At 33.5% G+C, this 17,000-nt stretch overlaps 1 protein-coding gene across 2 annotated transcripts in view; it reads left to right on the top strand.

Annotated features, from left to right (window-relative positions):
* The window catches only part of PSMD14 (proteasome (prosome, macropain) 26S subunit, non-ATPase, 14), a 110,868-nt gene that overhangs the window by 63,282 nt on the left and 30,586 nt on the right, over positions 1 to 17,000 (top strand). For both annotated transcript variants that reach the window (XM_010858969.1, XM_010858970.1), the window contains 4 exons: positions 1,665 to 1,736; positions 1,964 to 2,083; positions 4,080 to 4,150; positions 5,140 to 5,290. In XM_010858969.1, the coding sequence (XP_010857271.1) occupies positions 1,665 to 1,736; positions 1,964 to 2,083; positions 4,080 to 4,150; positions 5,140 to 5,290 (414 nt within the window). The remainder of the gene's footprint in view (positions 1 to 1,664; positions 1,737 to 1,963; positions 2,084 to 4,079; positions 4,151 to 5,139; positions 5,291 to 17,000) is intronic.

Genomic DNA, 17,000 nt, shown 5'->3' with positions numbered 1-17,000 from the left:
TTTAAATTCTTTTGTTGTGAGCATTTTTAAAGTTGCTCTGAATCAGAAAATATTTATAAATATAATGTTCATTATCTTGACCTTAAAGTATTATTTCTCCCAAAACTTCTTGTTGAAGTTGACTAATTTACTACTATCTTCTCTTTTTTCTTAAACTTTCTTAACTTTCTGAGATGAATAAAATGGTCATATCAACAAAACTATCATGTTTTATATGATGACCTCAACAAATGTTTTGGCATTATAGCACTTTAGTTTACCTTAGAGTTTTCATAACTATTTGAAAGGCAAGCAGTACAGCTGCATTAGGTGATAATAGACTGAAGAATTTGGTACTTTAAAAAATGTATTATCTGGTATTTATTTTTAAACATAATATTTGAAGGATTTTATTTTTCTCACCACTTTGTATATAAGTGAACAGAGGTAATTTTTGTATGTGTTGCTTATATTTAGAGAAAACTTACTCTGGAACTTTTTATACTCAGTGCTTCCAGTAAATATTATGAGCTTTTAAACAAAACAAAACAGATAATCACAGGATTTGGCATATAAATAGACAAGAAGAAGCATTAAGTACACAGAGACCTATAAGTGTGAAATGTAATGAGTAAAGCAGTTGTTTAATTTTAGTAATAAGCAAGTCCATAAAAGCGAGTTAGAGCATTGACTTACAGTTTAGATAACTAACATATTCATTATATAATTTGTAACAGTTATTGTTAAGGAAAGGGGACTTTAAGCAAAACAGGACCTGGCAGTTAAAAGTACATGTCATGTCATTTTCCCAGAATCCTCAGTATTAAAAAAAACAAGAAGCTTTCTATATACACTGATTGGGGCAGAATTAATTTTATAAGATTGTAGTCATATTGAGGGTAAGAACTATATGTAAATTACTTTGTCCAGCAGAATGTTACAGTAAAAACAGATTTGGTGCTTTTGATGAATAAGACAGAATCTTAAGGGACAAGCATAATATCTTCTTAGGCTGTAGTAAGATTAATAGTAATGTTTTCTTTAAAGGTGGTTGTCAGGATTTGGAAGTCTTTTCCAAAGACTAGCTAACACCAGTCTCAGCCAGTTTGCTCACATCTGGGCCAGTTGTGTTAAATTTGATGTTGTGTAAGGGAAGGGAACAACTTCAGGTGATGTGCAGAGCATGTTGTTTTCACAGCTCTTTCACCTAGGGATTAGAAGTCTTCTCCGCCCCCCTACTTCATCCCCATACGGAAGTATCGGCAGAGATCCCAAAGCCCCAGTCTACATGCTGTCTTTAGCTGAAAATCATGCTCACAGAATTTACTGTTTGTGTTGGTTCTTCAGTTAATCATACTAGTCCAACAGCAGTTTACATTCACATTGAGGTAAGAAACATAGCTAACTGGTGCATTGTATCTATTTCGTAGTGGAGGTGAGCTAGCATTGCTGAAAGATTCATGCATTACATCCATTGGAAACTTGCCTGAATGCTAAGTTTGATATTTTCTACAGGTTTGATATTTGCAAGCTTGTTTTGATTGTTTATGTTGTAGCTGAATAAAAGGATACTTAACATGTTTTCTCTAAACTCTTTTAAAATAATCATGTTTAAATAATGTGGGACTTTAATTTTGAACTCATAATTTCTCTGTATTTATAATGATTTCTATGCTTGTTTCTAGGGGCCACCTACAGATGCTCCTGCAGTGGACACAGCAGAACAAGTCTATATCTCTTCCCTGGCACTGTTAAAAGTAAGTGTTGAATGGAGTTTCTGGTTTTACTGAGCTCTGCTGCTTTCTCTGTGTCTTTTACATTGAAATATTTTTCATGTTAACCCTCTCATACATAAACTTGTTTTAGGTGCATGTACAAAATAGAGTGGTTTTATTTTCAGTGAAACACAATTAGGTTATTAATTAGAAGGAGGGGTGTTCGAAGATCTCAAAGGCTTTGTGTCTGTGTATCGTCCTCTTTACAGATGTTAAAACATGGCCGAGCTGGAGTTCCAATGGAAGTTATGGGTCTTATGCTTGGAGAGTTTGTGGATGATTACACCGTCAGAGTGATTGATGTGTTTGCTATGCCGCAATCAGGAACAGTGAGTACTTTTATGGTTGCCTGCTGCAAGTAAATGTGTTTCTTTTTTCTTTTCCTATGCAAAATAACTCTTATCATATTATAATTTTCTTGATAGAAAAATTAATTATAAAAGATTAATAATAATTTTTAGACTGTATTGAGTTAAATCTTGTAGATGAATTATGAATTCCCTAAAGGTCTGTAGACTGAGTGATGCTAGCATTTAATTCCTTTACTTCTTGTTTCAGCTTTAACTAGCATAGTGTACTGGATTTATGTTACTTATTTTAATATAGTAGGATATTAGTTTGATTAGTTTGAATACTTGGTTCAAAGATTTCAGACTCAATTAAAGTTTTACTTCATGTACATTGTCTAGTCCTCATGTTTTGTTCTTATTGTTTTGAAATAGCACCCATTTAAAAATGTTCTATATATGGTGATAAATGACTCTTAAGCTTTTCCTATTCAAAATGTTAAGTTTAAAAAAAACAGAAACCATGACAGACTTCAGTTCTTTTTGCCTGGGTGTGGTAATTTGTCATAGACTAAGCATACTACATACTGATTGTGAAAGTCTTCTACCCATCTACCCATGGGAGTTTTTTGTGGGGTTGGTTTTTTTTTTTTTTTCTGTTTTGTTTAATGCATTGGGCTTGTAGATAGGTGTGTATTTAGATTTTTAAAAACTGGCCAAAACCAATAACCATTTACTGACCTTCCAAAAAATAACACACATATTCTTCTCATCCATTTGCCTAAGAAAATATGTATATTTATCTGATGAATGTCCTTATGTGGATATCTGTTATAGTAAAGGGTTCTTAAGTTTTAATATCCTTTATTTCCTTGTAAATGTTTGTTTGATCATATAAAATAGAATATTTGATCTCTACGTTCACTCTGTGTAGTAGAATTGGAAAGTTTCTCTTCTAGCCCAAGAGTTAGCAAACTTTTTCTGTAAAGACATATGTCTCTGTCTCATATTCTTGTTTTTTTTTTAAACCACCCTTTAAAAATGTAAAAAAACATTCTTAGCCTGTAGGCAGCAGATTGCATACCCCTGTTCTTGAGGATGCACTCTCAATTAGAATTCAAAATACTGTTTGTTTTGGTGGGAAGAAGTGCTTATGTTAACTGGTTTGTTTAAGTAGATTAGACTTAAATTCCTGATGTTAGAGGGAAGCCTTGAGGGAGCTATAATGGCAGTAATCTATCACTGGAGAGATGATATGAATGCCTTTAATTCTTACATGTCCTAAAATTTTCTTTTGATTGAACTAACAAAATAATGGAGCATTTCAAAGACTTGGTTTCAGATTGTCTCATGTGGGAAGTTTTTTGAGAATGCTTTTATATTTGAGGTAATATTTAATGTGTGTATCCTTCCAATTGCCTAATCTACCAAGAAGTCCTAACAAAAGCACTGAACTTCCTCCCCTCCTAGCTCAGCCACCCAAAAAACCAAGCAAAAAAACTCTTAAAATTGTTAAATTATTTTCCTTCCAGGGTCTTTACATTACTGAAGAAAAAAAAAGAAAAAGACTTGGACTGTTGGTTGTAACAATAGCCAAATAGTCATAGAACTTTGAACGAGATGGAAGAGACTTACTGCCTATCAGTTATCAGTGGATGATTTTAGGAAGTATGCTTGCCTAGACAGATGTAAACAAGAAGTTATTGATTCACTAATATGGTACTTCTTTTGTGGGTGTGTATTTGTGTGTGTACACATTAGTCATGACCCTAAACTCTTACAAAGCATCCTAAAAACTACCTTAACTCATTAACAGCAGTTTGGTACTTGGCAATTTAAAAAGTTTTATTGATATATGGATTATAATTGAATGACATGGGTATCAAATATGGGTATCAAAATCTGTTAAATTATTTTGGTATCCCCAAATAATGTACATAGGTTTCTTGGCAGTAGCATTTTGTTCATTATCTTGTAATACAATTTTTTTTCTTTCTTGTAGAAGCTAACCATTTTTTTTTTTTTCTTTCTAAACCAGGGCGTCAGTGTGGAGGCAGTTGATCCAGTGTTCCAAGCTAAAATGTTGGATATGTTGAAGCAGACAGGAAGGTAAGTATTTCAAGTGATCATATAATGGAATAATGGGAAATATTTTCAGCAATATGTCTCAGAATTTTAGATGTTTATGAATATCATTCTTAGGGAAAAAAAAAACTATGTTGTTAATGTGTTAGTGTTACTCTTAGTGCTTACCTATCTAGTATCTCTTTCCTGTAGAATCAAAGAAATTTGCCAGTCAGAAAAATGCCTCATGTTAAAATTCTCAACCATTACATAGTAAACTTGGACTGTAACTTCCCTCTGTTTAGCATATGGAGTTACTCTCTAGTCACTTATAATTGAAAGAGCTTGTATGTTCCAAAATTCAAGAGTTGCAGCTAAATAAAATTCTGAATATTGAATTATATTTGTAGTCATACGAGTTTTACATACAGGGAAAGTAGAATTCAAATATTGTTCAGGTTTTTTACCCCAGATTAAATCTCTCAATAGTTGTCATTCTCTTGCTCAAATTCTTGTACTGTGGAAAAAACTTCAGAATTAATGTTAGCAAAAGGCTCAGCAGCTGGGCAGAACAGTGCAAATTGGTTTTTGACTGAGTTCCTAGTTCTCTTGCTGGTTTAATTGATATTTAATCCTTTCACAACAGTGGATCCTGGTGTCCATTGTTAAAAATGTACTCTGCCTGAAAAATTCAACTCCCAGAGCTAAGGAGTTAAAGAGTAGATATTTACTTGAATGCTGAAAGGGTAAAAACTGGCTCTGAGAAAGTGTGGTAACAAGGTGAAAAACTGAAAGCCTTATCTACCACTGCTAATGTGCATCTCTTAATGATAGCACTCCTTTGTCACACTTATTCATTTCCATGTTTTCTGGGTAATATGGTGTATGATTTCAGTGTTTCTAATGGTGTTTTTTCACACCTGTGTATTTTTCATCTCTTCTTAATTTATACCCTGTTAGTGTGTTGTTTCTTTTCATATCATAAATGTAATACTTTTTCTGTTCTGAACGGCTAAATGCCCTCTTTGTTTCAGGCCTGAGATGGTTGTTGGTTGGTATCACAGTCACCCTGGCTTTGGTTGTTGGCTTTCTGGTGTGGATATCAACACTCAGCAGAGCTTTGAAGCCTTGTCGGAGAGAGCTGTGGCAGTGGTTGTGGATCCCATTCAGAGTGTAAAAGGAAAGGTAGAGTGGATTCTGTCTTTATTAGCATCTCCTGCCACATTCTGTTTACAGATACATTAAATAAAAATCTGTTTTGTTTAAAGCTTTTCTTAATTACACACTGAAACCCTGGTCTCTCTACTTAAAAAAACAACCAAACAAAAAACTTACAAGTCAATAAATGTGTCTTGGTATTATTATTAGCAATTTAACTGTTTAGAGATTTGTTTCTCCTTTAATCAGTCTAATCATGTGTTTATCTTTAAATAATTTTATTTCATAGATTTAAAAATGTTAAATCATACTAAAAGCCTGCTTTTCACATTTTATTAATATTTTCATAACCATTTCTCTACCTTTTGTTTTAAAATGGTAAATTTGGGATTGGCACAGTGTTTAACAAATCTAGTTAAATAGCTCCATTTTGCAGACATTGTACAGGGCATATTCTGGAATTGTACGTTCCAAATATTTTAGACAATGAAAACTTGCCCCAAACACTTGGTATCAACCGTTTGCATTTTTGGAGTGAGGACAGAGATGAATGATTAGATATGCTAAATGATTCTGAAAAGAGCTTAACTTGCAAAGCATATTGGGTTATATTTGTTCTTGTTGAAATCTTTTGTTCTTGTTTAGTTCTTTTTTCCTTTATTTTCTTTTTTCCTTCTTTTTTTTTGTTCGTTCTTTTCTTTTTTTTTTCCTTCTTTTTCTTTCTTACTAGCCCCATATGCCATTTTCCTATTTCCTGCCTCATGACAGCAGGGAGCAGCTCTATTATCACCTTCACAGAGCTGTCTGCAAATGTGAGAGGCAATTCGATTTTGCTCAACCACAGGGAGAGTGGATTAGAAAAACTACAGAACATACAGAAATTGGCTAGGTGGTTACTGCTTTAAAATACTGCTGAGGTGTCTTGTTTGAGCATGTACTTCCATTGTAGTGTAGAATAATTGTTAAAATAAAATCACAATACATTTATGGAATCCTTTTTATGCAGCTTTTACAAATAATTTTTGGAGCACTTAAAAATAAATATTAGCTTGCTATCTATCAGACCTGGAGTTTGATAGTAATGCAGATTACATTTACATCTGCTCACCAGCTCAAACAAACTAAATATGGCTGTTAAAACATGGAGTTTTTCCTGTCATGAATTTGAAGTTGAACACTTTTTGACATTATATTACTATGATGAATAAAAATTGGAAGTCTTCTCTAAATCATGATGCTATTAGATGTGATTTAGCTTTTCAGAGGCAGAAACTAGCCACAAAAATAATAATAGAAACTGTTACTAGGCAGATCTGAATGGATAACTTCTGAGGCTTGCTGTATACCTATATTTCAATTTATTTACTTTCTTTTTACTAAATGTGTTGTTTTTTAACTGATACAGATAAAAGGAATTGAAAATCCTTGAATTTTATTAGTTTTATGAATTATACTACAGTATAGTATTTAAGTTTAATTCTCTGATAATTAAGATACCTTTTAAAAAAGTAACCCTTAACTAACTCATTTAAGTAATAATTATTTTAGAAATATAACTATGTGATTAAATTCCCCCACCACAACACTTACAAATAATAATTGAAACTTAAATTTAAATATAATTAGAATTCTGTTTTGTAGTTTTAGTGTGACTTTTTATGATACTTAACTCGTGATAGTGGCTAGTTTGTAAAGGAAAATATAAAGTTAAATACAATGAAAGAAAGCATTTTCAAAATAGAATGTAAGTAAGTGAATATGTGTTTTGGTTATTTTGTTTATAGTATTTTAACTGGCAGTTTTAGTTTCCAAACCTAGTTTAGGTATTATATAATAGTGGAGTTTGCGTTGTTTATTTCTAATTAAGCATAATTCATGTTAAAAGAGTGCATTCATTAAAAAATACACTTGTATCACATGACATTTGTAATGTGATAAAATGTCGTATTTTAAAATATATATCAAAAACTATGGAATTACATGTATCACTGTCTAGTTTTATACGTCTTGAAAAAATATTTTTGGAAAAAATTTAGTATAAGCATCTATCATTGATCATATCACTTGTTGTACCTAACATATATATTCATGCAATTATATTACCTCAAATAAGGATCTAGTTCTTTGTCAATAATTTAACTTCATTTATAAGGTACCTGAGTTTGGTTATCATTTATAGTTCTCTCAATGTCTCAAAACTTTGAATTAAATTAAGTTTTATTAAATCCATGGCCAGAGTGTTCTAGTTTAATCATTAAATTTAAGAGTATAAACTTTAAAAAAAAAAGAATAATAACATAGGACTCGCCCTTCCCCATCTCTGTACATGATTTAGCAAAGCTGTTAAAATAATTAGATCAAGAGTTAAAAAATGACAGTCTATGTATAAATGATTTAAGTTGGGCAGAAACTCTCAGAGGCAGAAACTAGCCACAAAAATAATAATAGAAACTGATACTAGGCAGATCTGAATGGATAACTTCTGAGGTTTGCTATATACCTGTATTTCAATTTATTTACTTTCTTTTTACTAAATGTGTTCTACTAAAAGTGTTCTTTTTACTAAATTATTACTTAAATGAGTTACTTATGGGTTACTTTTTTAAAAGGTATCTTAATTATCAGAGAATTAAACTTAAGAAATACTATACTGTACTGTATTAAAAGAACTCTATGTTCTTTTAATACTTCTTTCCTGTATGTTTTTATCTTTTAATTTTTGTAAGTCCTAGTATTAAACCCCCTGATTTTGAGTGATTAGGTAAAAATGGATTCTTTCTTTGTAATCTCAATCCATAAAGTTTGATTTCCTTTTATTATTTCACTTTTTTCCTTGACTTGACTGTATATGAATTTCTTGCTGTGTGCCAGGTATTGTGGTAATAACCGTATGAACTTAACTCATTTATTCTTTTTGGTAATTCTGGAAATAGACTCTATTATTCTGTTTGTCAATAAAAGAGTAAAAAATTTATAGAGTCAGAGAGATCACTTTGCCCTGAATCATCCTATTATGTAATAAGCAGCAGAACAAGAATAAGAATCTAGGTCTATAAAAGTAAAGAACTCAAGCTGTTTACTGACTCTAATATGAACAATGTAATTAGAATCACGTGGGAATGGAAAATTAGTACCAAAGCCATTGCAGGGCCTTCTCTTAACTTACATTGGTAGATGTCATTCTCTCCAGCATAAGTCAGAGGAAGGAACTGTACATTTTCTCAGAGTTCTCAATAGTTCTGTGTGCTATTTTTAGTAGGTATTATATATTAATTGATTTTCTTATATAGTATTTTTCTATTAATTAAAAACAATTTAGGCAGACTCATGTCTGTCAGCTTTTGTGACATCCCTAACCAGCATACACAATAAAATGTATTATATGATAAATAATCCATATCTCTGTATATTGTGTAAGCCTGTAAGTATTTTAAAATGATACAGGTGAAAAATCAATGATAGTAACATTTGTAATTTAAATGGGGTGTAAGCTTATAGAAATTACCAATGAGTTCCTCTCTAAATTTACCAGTGAAATAGTTTTTAGGATTCTCTTTTAATTTACTTATAATGAAAACACATATGAAAATGTTTTAAACTTTAGTTTTCAAGAGGCATGGTGGCAGCCTCTTGCTTAATGTTTTGTTATCCTGTATATTCAGCCTACAACTGGACTCGATCCAGCGATGAACTTAGAAGTAAATTCAGCTTGTAATATGACTGTAATTCTTCATTAGGGCAAAAAGAACAATCACTTTGTGCAAAGTCAAAACTAGACTACAACTATTACTACTTTTCTTGAGAACTAATTTTCTTCACAGGATTCCTGTCAATAAAATGTTCAGATGTTACCTGCTGACTCCAAACAATCTTTGTATCTATTCTCTATTTTGAAAGCATAAAAAAAAATCACTGAAACCCCTTTATCCCAAATACATCTTCACATTGGCTGGACTTTCTTGAAGATTTTTTGTTTATTTTGATTGGAAATATCCAGTGGGCTTCTGAAAATGTGGTGTTTATCTGGTTTCAGATCAACTCATCATCAGATACTTCTTAAGTGTACCTGATATGCTTATTTGCTAAATGATTTTGGGGTATGAAATAAATAAAAAATGGTCTTAGCCTCTTTGAGAAGTCATACATATTTAGTGTCATTAGTGAGCCAGGTAACATTCTGCCAAATATATGCTGGTAATCCTACACTGCATACTGATATAATACAAACTATACTATACTGCTTTGTTTCTGTAACTAAGTATTGAATTAGTTGCTAGTGACAAATAATTCAACTAATACTTATTTAGAACCTTTTATGTGTCGACATGCAATAAAGTAGTACTTGTGTAGCAAACATAGTAAATGCAAATTAAATTAAATGGAGGCAGAAATTAATGTAAGCTGCACACAGTAGATGAAGCTTGAACCAAATTTTAAGGACGTTACTTAGAAAAAAGGAGCTTGTACTTTATGAGGAAAATGTAGAAATTATACCATTCAAAGTGGTTCTTTTGTTCATTCTTTTTTCACAGATATATTAGAATATAAAATGAGTAGTTTTTGTTGTTTTTAAATCAGTGTTTTACAAAAAAGGTAGGGCTTTGGAGAGTAGAAACAAATAACGGAGGAAAGAATTAGGGAATTAATAAGAGCTTACTTTTTATTTTCAGATATCTAGAAGGTTATGTCTTTTTCAAGGTAAAGGGGGTAATAGTTTACTTATCCAAGAAATTTTCTATTAGTTTTAAGATGGTGGAGATTTTAAACTATTTAATAATAGTTTTGTTTTAGCACTTTCTTATTATTAAAAATTATATTTCATAAAGGCTGAGAATAAGTAAAGAGTGCAGGCTTTGGGGTCAAGTCTGCATTAGAATCCAGTTTTTAACTCTTTTTTACAGCATGACCTTGAGTAAGTTATCTAATATTCTTGAGCTTCAGTTTTCTCATCTGTAAAAGAAGGATTTTAGTAACTCTCATAGTGTTATGAATATTGTGAAGTGATGTATATATTCTGTGCACATGCATGTTGAAGATGTGCAATAAATGTCACTTCAGTTAGTAAAGATTAAAATAATTGATACTTAAGAGGAAAAATGACTAGCATAGAATCTGAATATTTTTGAAAATTTTAAGAATAAGTGTATAAATTAATTACTAATTTGCTCACTTTAGGAAGGTGAAGGTAACAGCTACAAAAGAAATGAAAAAGTTCCCTTTTTATATTTTGTACACTCAGACTAATTTAGGAATAGTCGTCTGATTCAGCTGATTTTTTTATTGGACACTTAGTGTTTTTCCAACATATTCTCTGGGGCATGCTGATGAAAAAAGAATGTGAATATATTATGTTAAAATTCTGGCCTTTAAGATAATTGACGTGATTAAAATCATTTTGTGTTTTATTCATCTGTCTGTGGGCTTCCCCAGTGGCTCAGTGGTAAAGAATTCGCTCCAGGGCAGGAGCTGCAGGAGATGGGGTTCGATCCCTGAGTTGGGAAGATCCCCTGGAGGAGGGCATGGCAACCCACTCCAGTATTCTGCCTGGAGAATCCCATAGACAACAGAGCCTGGTGGGCTGCAGTCCGTAGAGTTGCAAAGAGTCAAACACGACTGAAATGACTTCACACACACACACACACACACACACACACACGTCTAAATGTTGTCTCCTCCCCACACACACACACGTCTAAATGTTGTGTCCCCCACAAGATAAGGGAGAAATTTTTCCTTGTCCTGAAATTCATGCAGTGTCTGCAAAAAATAGTTTTTTTCATAAGTGGTTATAAAATAAAATCAAGGAATGTGTGTGTCAGTGGTCAGCTATTACCGATTCTGACTTAACATGTAAGAAAACTGCAGCTAATTTTGTGAGATTTAGGAAGTAATTTGTATATGTTAGTGATGATAGAGTCTTATTTTAAATGAGTGAAACATGAGATTGACAAGGTCAGTGAGCCAGTGTTTCATAGACATTAGCCTTGATAAATCTGAATTTTGTGTAATCAGAGCTAGTGTTCAAGTTTGTCATGTCATTTGTCTTTTAAAGCTAGTGGAATGTATTTAGCTATTATTCATAAGATTTTCTTTTCATCAGTATCCCATAAAAGTTAATTTAAGGGCTGAATAGTCCTTATCTCGAATTTTGTATACACACACACCTTTTCTTTGCCTACTTTTCCAGGCTGAAAGAGAAAAATAGAAAATAGGACACATAAAAATTCTATTTCTATTCCTAATATAGCTTTGTGAGCATACTCATCCAGCTCTTGGAACAAGTTTAGTTACTATATTATCTTTTGTTTGTGCCCTGTTTTTCACTCTTAGTATCAATTTGAAGTTTTATAACATGCAGATATAATCTGTGAGGATGTCTAAGAAAATATTTTAGGTGTTAATATGCATATACTATTCCTGCTAGACTTAATAGTTTAGAACACTAATTTATCTATATAATCAGAAATTGTCAGCTAAGAATGTTAAAGCAATTTTATGTTTAAAATTCTAAATATAAATCTGATATACAACTAACAGTTCTTAAGTGTCATTCTTTTAATTTCAAACTTCTGTATTAATAATACAATTTGTGGGCGAATTTATTGTTGTTTAGTAATTTCTATGCATTTGAGTGATAGAAATCTGCTTCAAATTAGTTTGAATTCAACTGTTTCTGTAAAGATGCATGAAAACCTTTAAAACAATGTTCTATTATCTATAAAAATATTATTTATTGACTCTTTTGCCTCTTGAGTACTTTTCTATCTTCAATCTAATGAACCCTGGTCATTCATTCAACAGACATTTATCGATCACACTGTGTGCCAGGCATGCAGTGGACACACAGGGCCCTAAGAACTGCTCCCTGTTTTAATGCCAGTGTTGTACTGGAAAATGGAACCTGTAACTTTGTATCATAGCCCATATATATTAGTTGCTTAAGATCATACTCAAATGATTTGACATTAACCCTTCTTAATTGTGAGGATGTTTCTGAGCCTAGGACTTAGTTTTGTCTGCTTCAGCGTGTTGTTATCTCTGTAATTTCCTCAGGAGGGTAGAATTGACTGTGGTTGTAGATTTTCTTCTAAGTCATAGTTGATCATTATTCTAATAATAATCAGTGGTTATTCTTAGACTACTAGTAAGCTTTTCAATTGATCCCTGCTGCCACTTCTTATATTCCAAATAACTTTTCTGTATGCAGTTTTTATTCCTACTACTACTACTACTACTACTACTACTACTACTACTACTACTAAGTCGCTTCAGTCGTGTCCGACTCTGTGCGACCCCATGGACCGCAGCCCACCAGGCTTCTCCGTCCATGGGATTCACCAGGCAAGAACACTGGAGTGGGTTGCCATTTCTTTCTCCAATGCATGAAAGTGGAAAGTGAAAGTGAAGTCGCTCAGTCATGTCCACTCCCAGTGACCCCATGGACTGCAGCCCACCAGGCTCCTCCATCCATGGGATTTTCTGGGCAACAGTACTGGAGTAGGGTGCCATTGCCTTCTCCGTAGAACTGCCTTATGACCCAGCAATCCCACTGCTGGGCATACACGCCGAGGAAACCAGAATTGAAAGAGACACATGTACCCCAATGTTCATCACAGTGCTGTTTTTATTCCTAATTAAACACAAATCAAAGGGGAAGGGACTTTCCTGGTGGTCTGGGGGTTAAAACTCAATGCTTCCATTGCAGGGAGTGCAGGTTCCATCCCTGATCAGGAAACTAAGATCCCACATGCCATGCATTGTGGCCAAAAACAAACAAATAAAACAACCAAAAACTAGTAACCAAAAATGCTTTCTTGGAGCTTTTCAGTTCAATAGATAATCTATTGAATCTTTTTTGTAGTATGTGTATTAGGGGTCCCAAGTACTCTGCTGGGGAATGGATGTTTGGTGGCACATAAGACACACACCTTGCTGGGATGTAACTGAATCTAAGAGTGGTCTTTTTTTTGCTTTTGTGTTAGGATAACTGTTCCATCAGATAACGTGGTGATGAAGACTACTGGCTTTGGCATCCTGTGTATGTACAGATGATAGTGGTGTCACTTACTGGTTGTCATCTCATTTAATTTATTCAAGTCCTTGGAGCCTCAGTTTCCTTATCCATAAATTAAGAATATTAGCGCCTACCTCTTGGTTGTTGAGTATTAGTGTAATTTTTATGCAATATTTAATTAATAAGCCCAGTAAAAATATGTAAAATGGATACATACCAAAGTAATTGAGCTTTACATTTTTTTTCCTATGAAAATGACTGTGCCTTTTGAGAAATGGCAATTTGAAGGATATATTTGTATTTTTTTTTGGAAGGTGATGTTAAAGCACAAGAAATGTATGTAAATCCTTTATTTCCGTTATCCCCTCCCTACTACCTTTCTAACGTGGGTGAGCCCTAGCTTTTAGTCTCTGGAGCCTTTTATTCCTTTACTTTATGTGGAACTGTCAATAAACATACTAACTGTGTTGCTTTCTTTTGTCTACTAAACAGGAGTCTGAAGTCACTTGTCCTTTTTGTGTTGACTGTCAGGGTAGCCACCGACAGATTTGGTAATGTTCAGTTCGTTACCCAACCAGTGACCCAGAGATGCTGGTCTCTTGTAGCTCATTAATAGTCCCTGAGGAATTCAGTTTTTAAGTTCACTGTTTATTAGTCACCTCTGATTCTAGAAATAGCTATCATAGAGGAATACCAAAATTCTAGGCATATTGTCATTAAAAAAAAAAATTCAGTATAGCTGTTACATTTTTTATTTTATTTAGGAATTTTCCTAGGGGAATATGTCTTAAACTTTAACACTGTACTGCAGTAGCAATATTCTGCTTAGTTTACTGTGTCAGTTTGAGTGCTCCAAGACTCAAATCCCAAAATGGGATTTGGTCTGTGCAAGAGATTTATTTGGGGAAACACCTTTAATGGATAAAGGGGAGACTCTTCAGACAGCAGTACAAATCTGACTGTGTAGAAGGAGAAAGGGAAGGTAGGATTGAGTAGGAAGAGCCTCATACTGCAGCATACTCCTAAGAAAGTTTCAGCCAGGCTGTTGGGGAGTCCTTGGGACTGTTGTCCTTTAGAAGAACCCCTTATTTGGTAGGAATGGCTGTGTTTGTAATACCCTGGGTGTGCCCAGTCATTGACTGGGAATAGCCCTAGGGAGATGTGTCCTGGGGAACCCCCAGAGGATCCAAAAGTATAGCATCTGAAGTTTGTGAGTCAGCTATGTCTGCAGTAGGTTCTACTAAAAGGAGATCCAAGCTGGGCAAGTCCATGACTGCCACAGTTAGTAACACCAAGAACCATCGTGGTGGAAGTGAAAGTGAAGTCGCTCAGTCGTGTCCGACTCTTTGCAACCCTGTGGACTGTAGCCTACCAGGCTCCTCCGTCCATGGGATTCTCCAGGCGAGAATACTGGAGTGGGTTGCCCTTTCCTTTTCCAGGGGATCTTCCCGACCCAGGGATCAAACCCGGGTCTCCCGCATTGAAGGCAGACGCTTTAACCTCTGAGCCACCAGAGAGGTACACAAATATTGTTTTATTTATCATCAAATGGTATCATTCATGAGCACGTGGTGACATTGAAAAGTCAAATAGCAGTTAACTTAGCTCAATTAACTCAGGTGATAGAACCAGAATTCTAACTTAGGCAGGATTCTGACTCCACAGAGTGTCTTAAGCATTTAAATACCTATACCATACTGAGTACAGGCATAGACTATAAAAATTCTGCTAAACTTTATTTCGTGACTTAACTATATTCTTTTTAGAAAGTTTCATGAATCTAAAAATGTCTAATTACCTTTCATCATACTAGTTTCCAGAGATCGATTTGTTTTCATTAAAGTATATATATTCAGAACTGTGGCTTTACTGTTTGAATTTTGATGCATGTCTTCACTTGTCAAAAAAAAGTACATTATGCTAGTTACACTCCATCCCCCTTTTCTCCCAATATATGGAAGTTGTACTACAAATCTCTAGCTACAATAAGCAATTCTCCAAGGATGAAGAAAGAAAATGTACATACACACAGGAATTTCTTTTCCAGGACTAAAATTGACGTTTTATAAATAATTTCCGTGTTGCAAAGTTGAGACTAAGAAATCACAGCAATTCAGTGATATGCATTTGGCATGAGTCAGTTTTAGTTCTTAGTGCTTTTCATTGGAAATGGCATAAAAAGTAAGATTTCTTTGAATTTTTTATGCTGTGGGCTTACAAGAGACATAAGATGTTTTTCTCTTATAGATGTCTGGCAGTGCATGGCAGCAGAAGTAACGAAATGGTCACAAACCCCAGCAGTACTTCCCAGGTCACAGGCACCCTTAATTTTTAAAGAATCTAGAAACAACCTAAGCAGTTGATAACAGGTCATTTCTAGGTGATAAAGGATATTTGATATGGGGTGTTGCTTTTCTTTCCACACCTAGCATTTTTATAGTCATTTAGAGACCTACTTCACATGGTGGTGGGTTTATATGTGTTTAAATATGTAACCTAACTGATAATTGAATTGTAACTCTTTTCTTTTCTTGATGTTTGACATTGATTTTGAGGTCTGAAATGTTTTTTTCAAGCTTTTTTTCCCCTGGCTCATTTTATATATAAATACTTCCCATAGTCATTGACTTCAAAATAAGGGCAGTTGGGAATGCCAAATGCAGCTACTGTTGAAAAAACAAAAGAGAGAAGGAGAGAAATTGTGAATTATAGTATCTACTGCCAGAAGTACTTATGCATTTTTCTTTCAGACACCTTTGTATTAAATTAATTTTACAAGCTTTACTTAAAAAATCGCCTCCTTTGAATGTAAAAATTGGGAAACTGTAGATTGATGCTTTAGAAATTTAGTCTAGTCTTTCAGTGACCTAGTAGTTGATATGAAAACATGAATTTAAAAATAAATAGCATATTGGCTAAACTGTACTGTACTCATGAAAGAAGCCAAAAAATTATGGATTAAACTGAATCTGAAAATAATTATAGTTTTGTGTCCTAAACCAGATTCATTTTTAAAATGAAATGATAGGTCCTTGACCCTTGGGGGTGCTTGGAATAAATATGGAACACAGTATTGTTTTTAAAACTATTTTGCTTTTATAAGCTAAGACAGATGTACAAAAAAGATGCAGTTTTTATTTTGTATTGGCAGCTTCCAAATATTTAGTGTCTATTTCCAAGAGTTGCAATTAGTAAAGCTACCATGGTACTGAAATCTGCACATCCCACAAGCTAATTATATTTGCAAGGTCAGAGTGAATACATATTTTCAGAAAAATAAAGGGTTATATAAATATGTGTCTTCTACTTGGCTGTTATATCACAGTTTGTTGATCTGGAGTATAATGTGTACAATTCACAAATTTGTCTGATAACAGAAAGTGGTGTGTGATTGTGTTTATTTTACTAACCAGTATATTCACAGCAATCACTTCCAAATATCTCTCCAGTAAAGATGTGTTAATTACAAAACAGACAAGGTCTTCTATTATATTAAAGCTACTAACAAGAAGACAGCAGGAATCACACATGTAAATAGCATCATCAACCCCTATTTTAGTCCTCTGTTTTGATCTGTGAGTTGCGCATAGACCAAAGGTGCTATTAAAGACTGAGTGTATGAAATAGGCAGCATTATATGAACAAAATTTATTCAACAAGAAAACAGACCTTTAACATGAATTTAACAAGCCTGAGAAATTATAAACTATCATATGCTGCAGA

Source organism: Bison bison, unplaced genomic scaffold (genome assembly GCF_000754665.1).
Source record: "Bison bison bison isolate TAMUID 2011002044 unplaced genomic scaffold, Bison_UMD1.0 scf7180017864452, whole genome shotgun sequence".
NCBI lineage: Eukaryota > Metazoa > Chordata > Mammalia > Artiodactyla > Bovidae > Bison > Bison bison.
The sequence above is the reverse complement of the archived record's forward strand: the minus strand, read 5'-3'. Positions and strand labels throughout refer to the sequence as shown.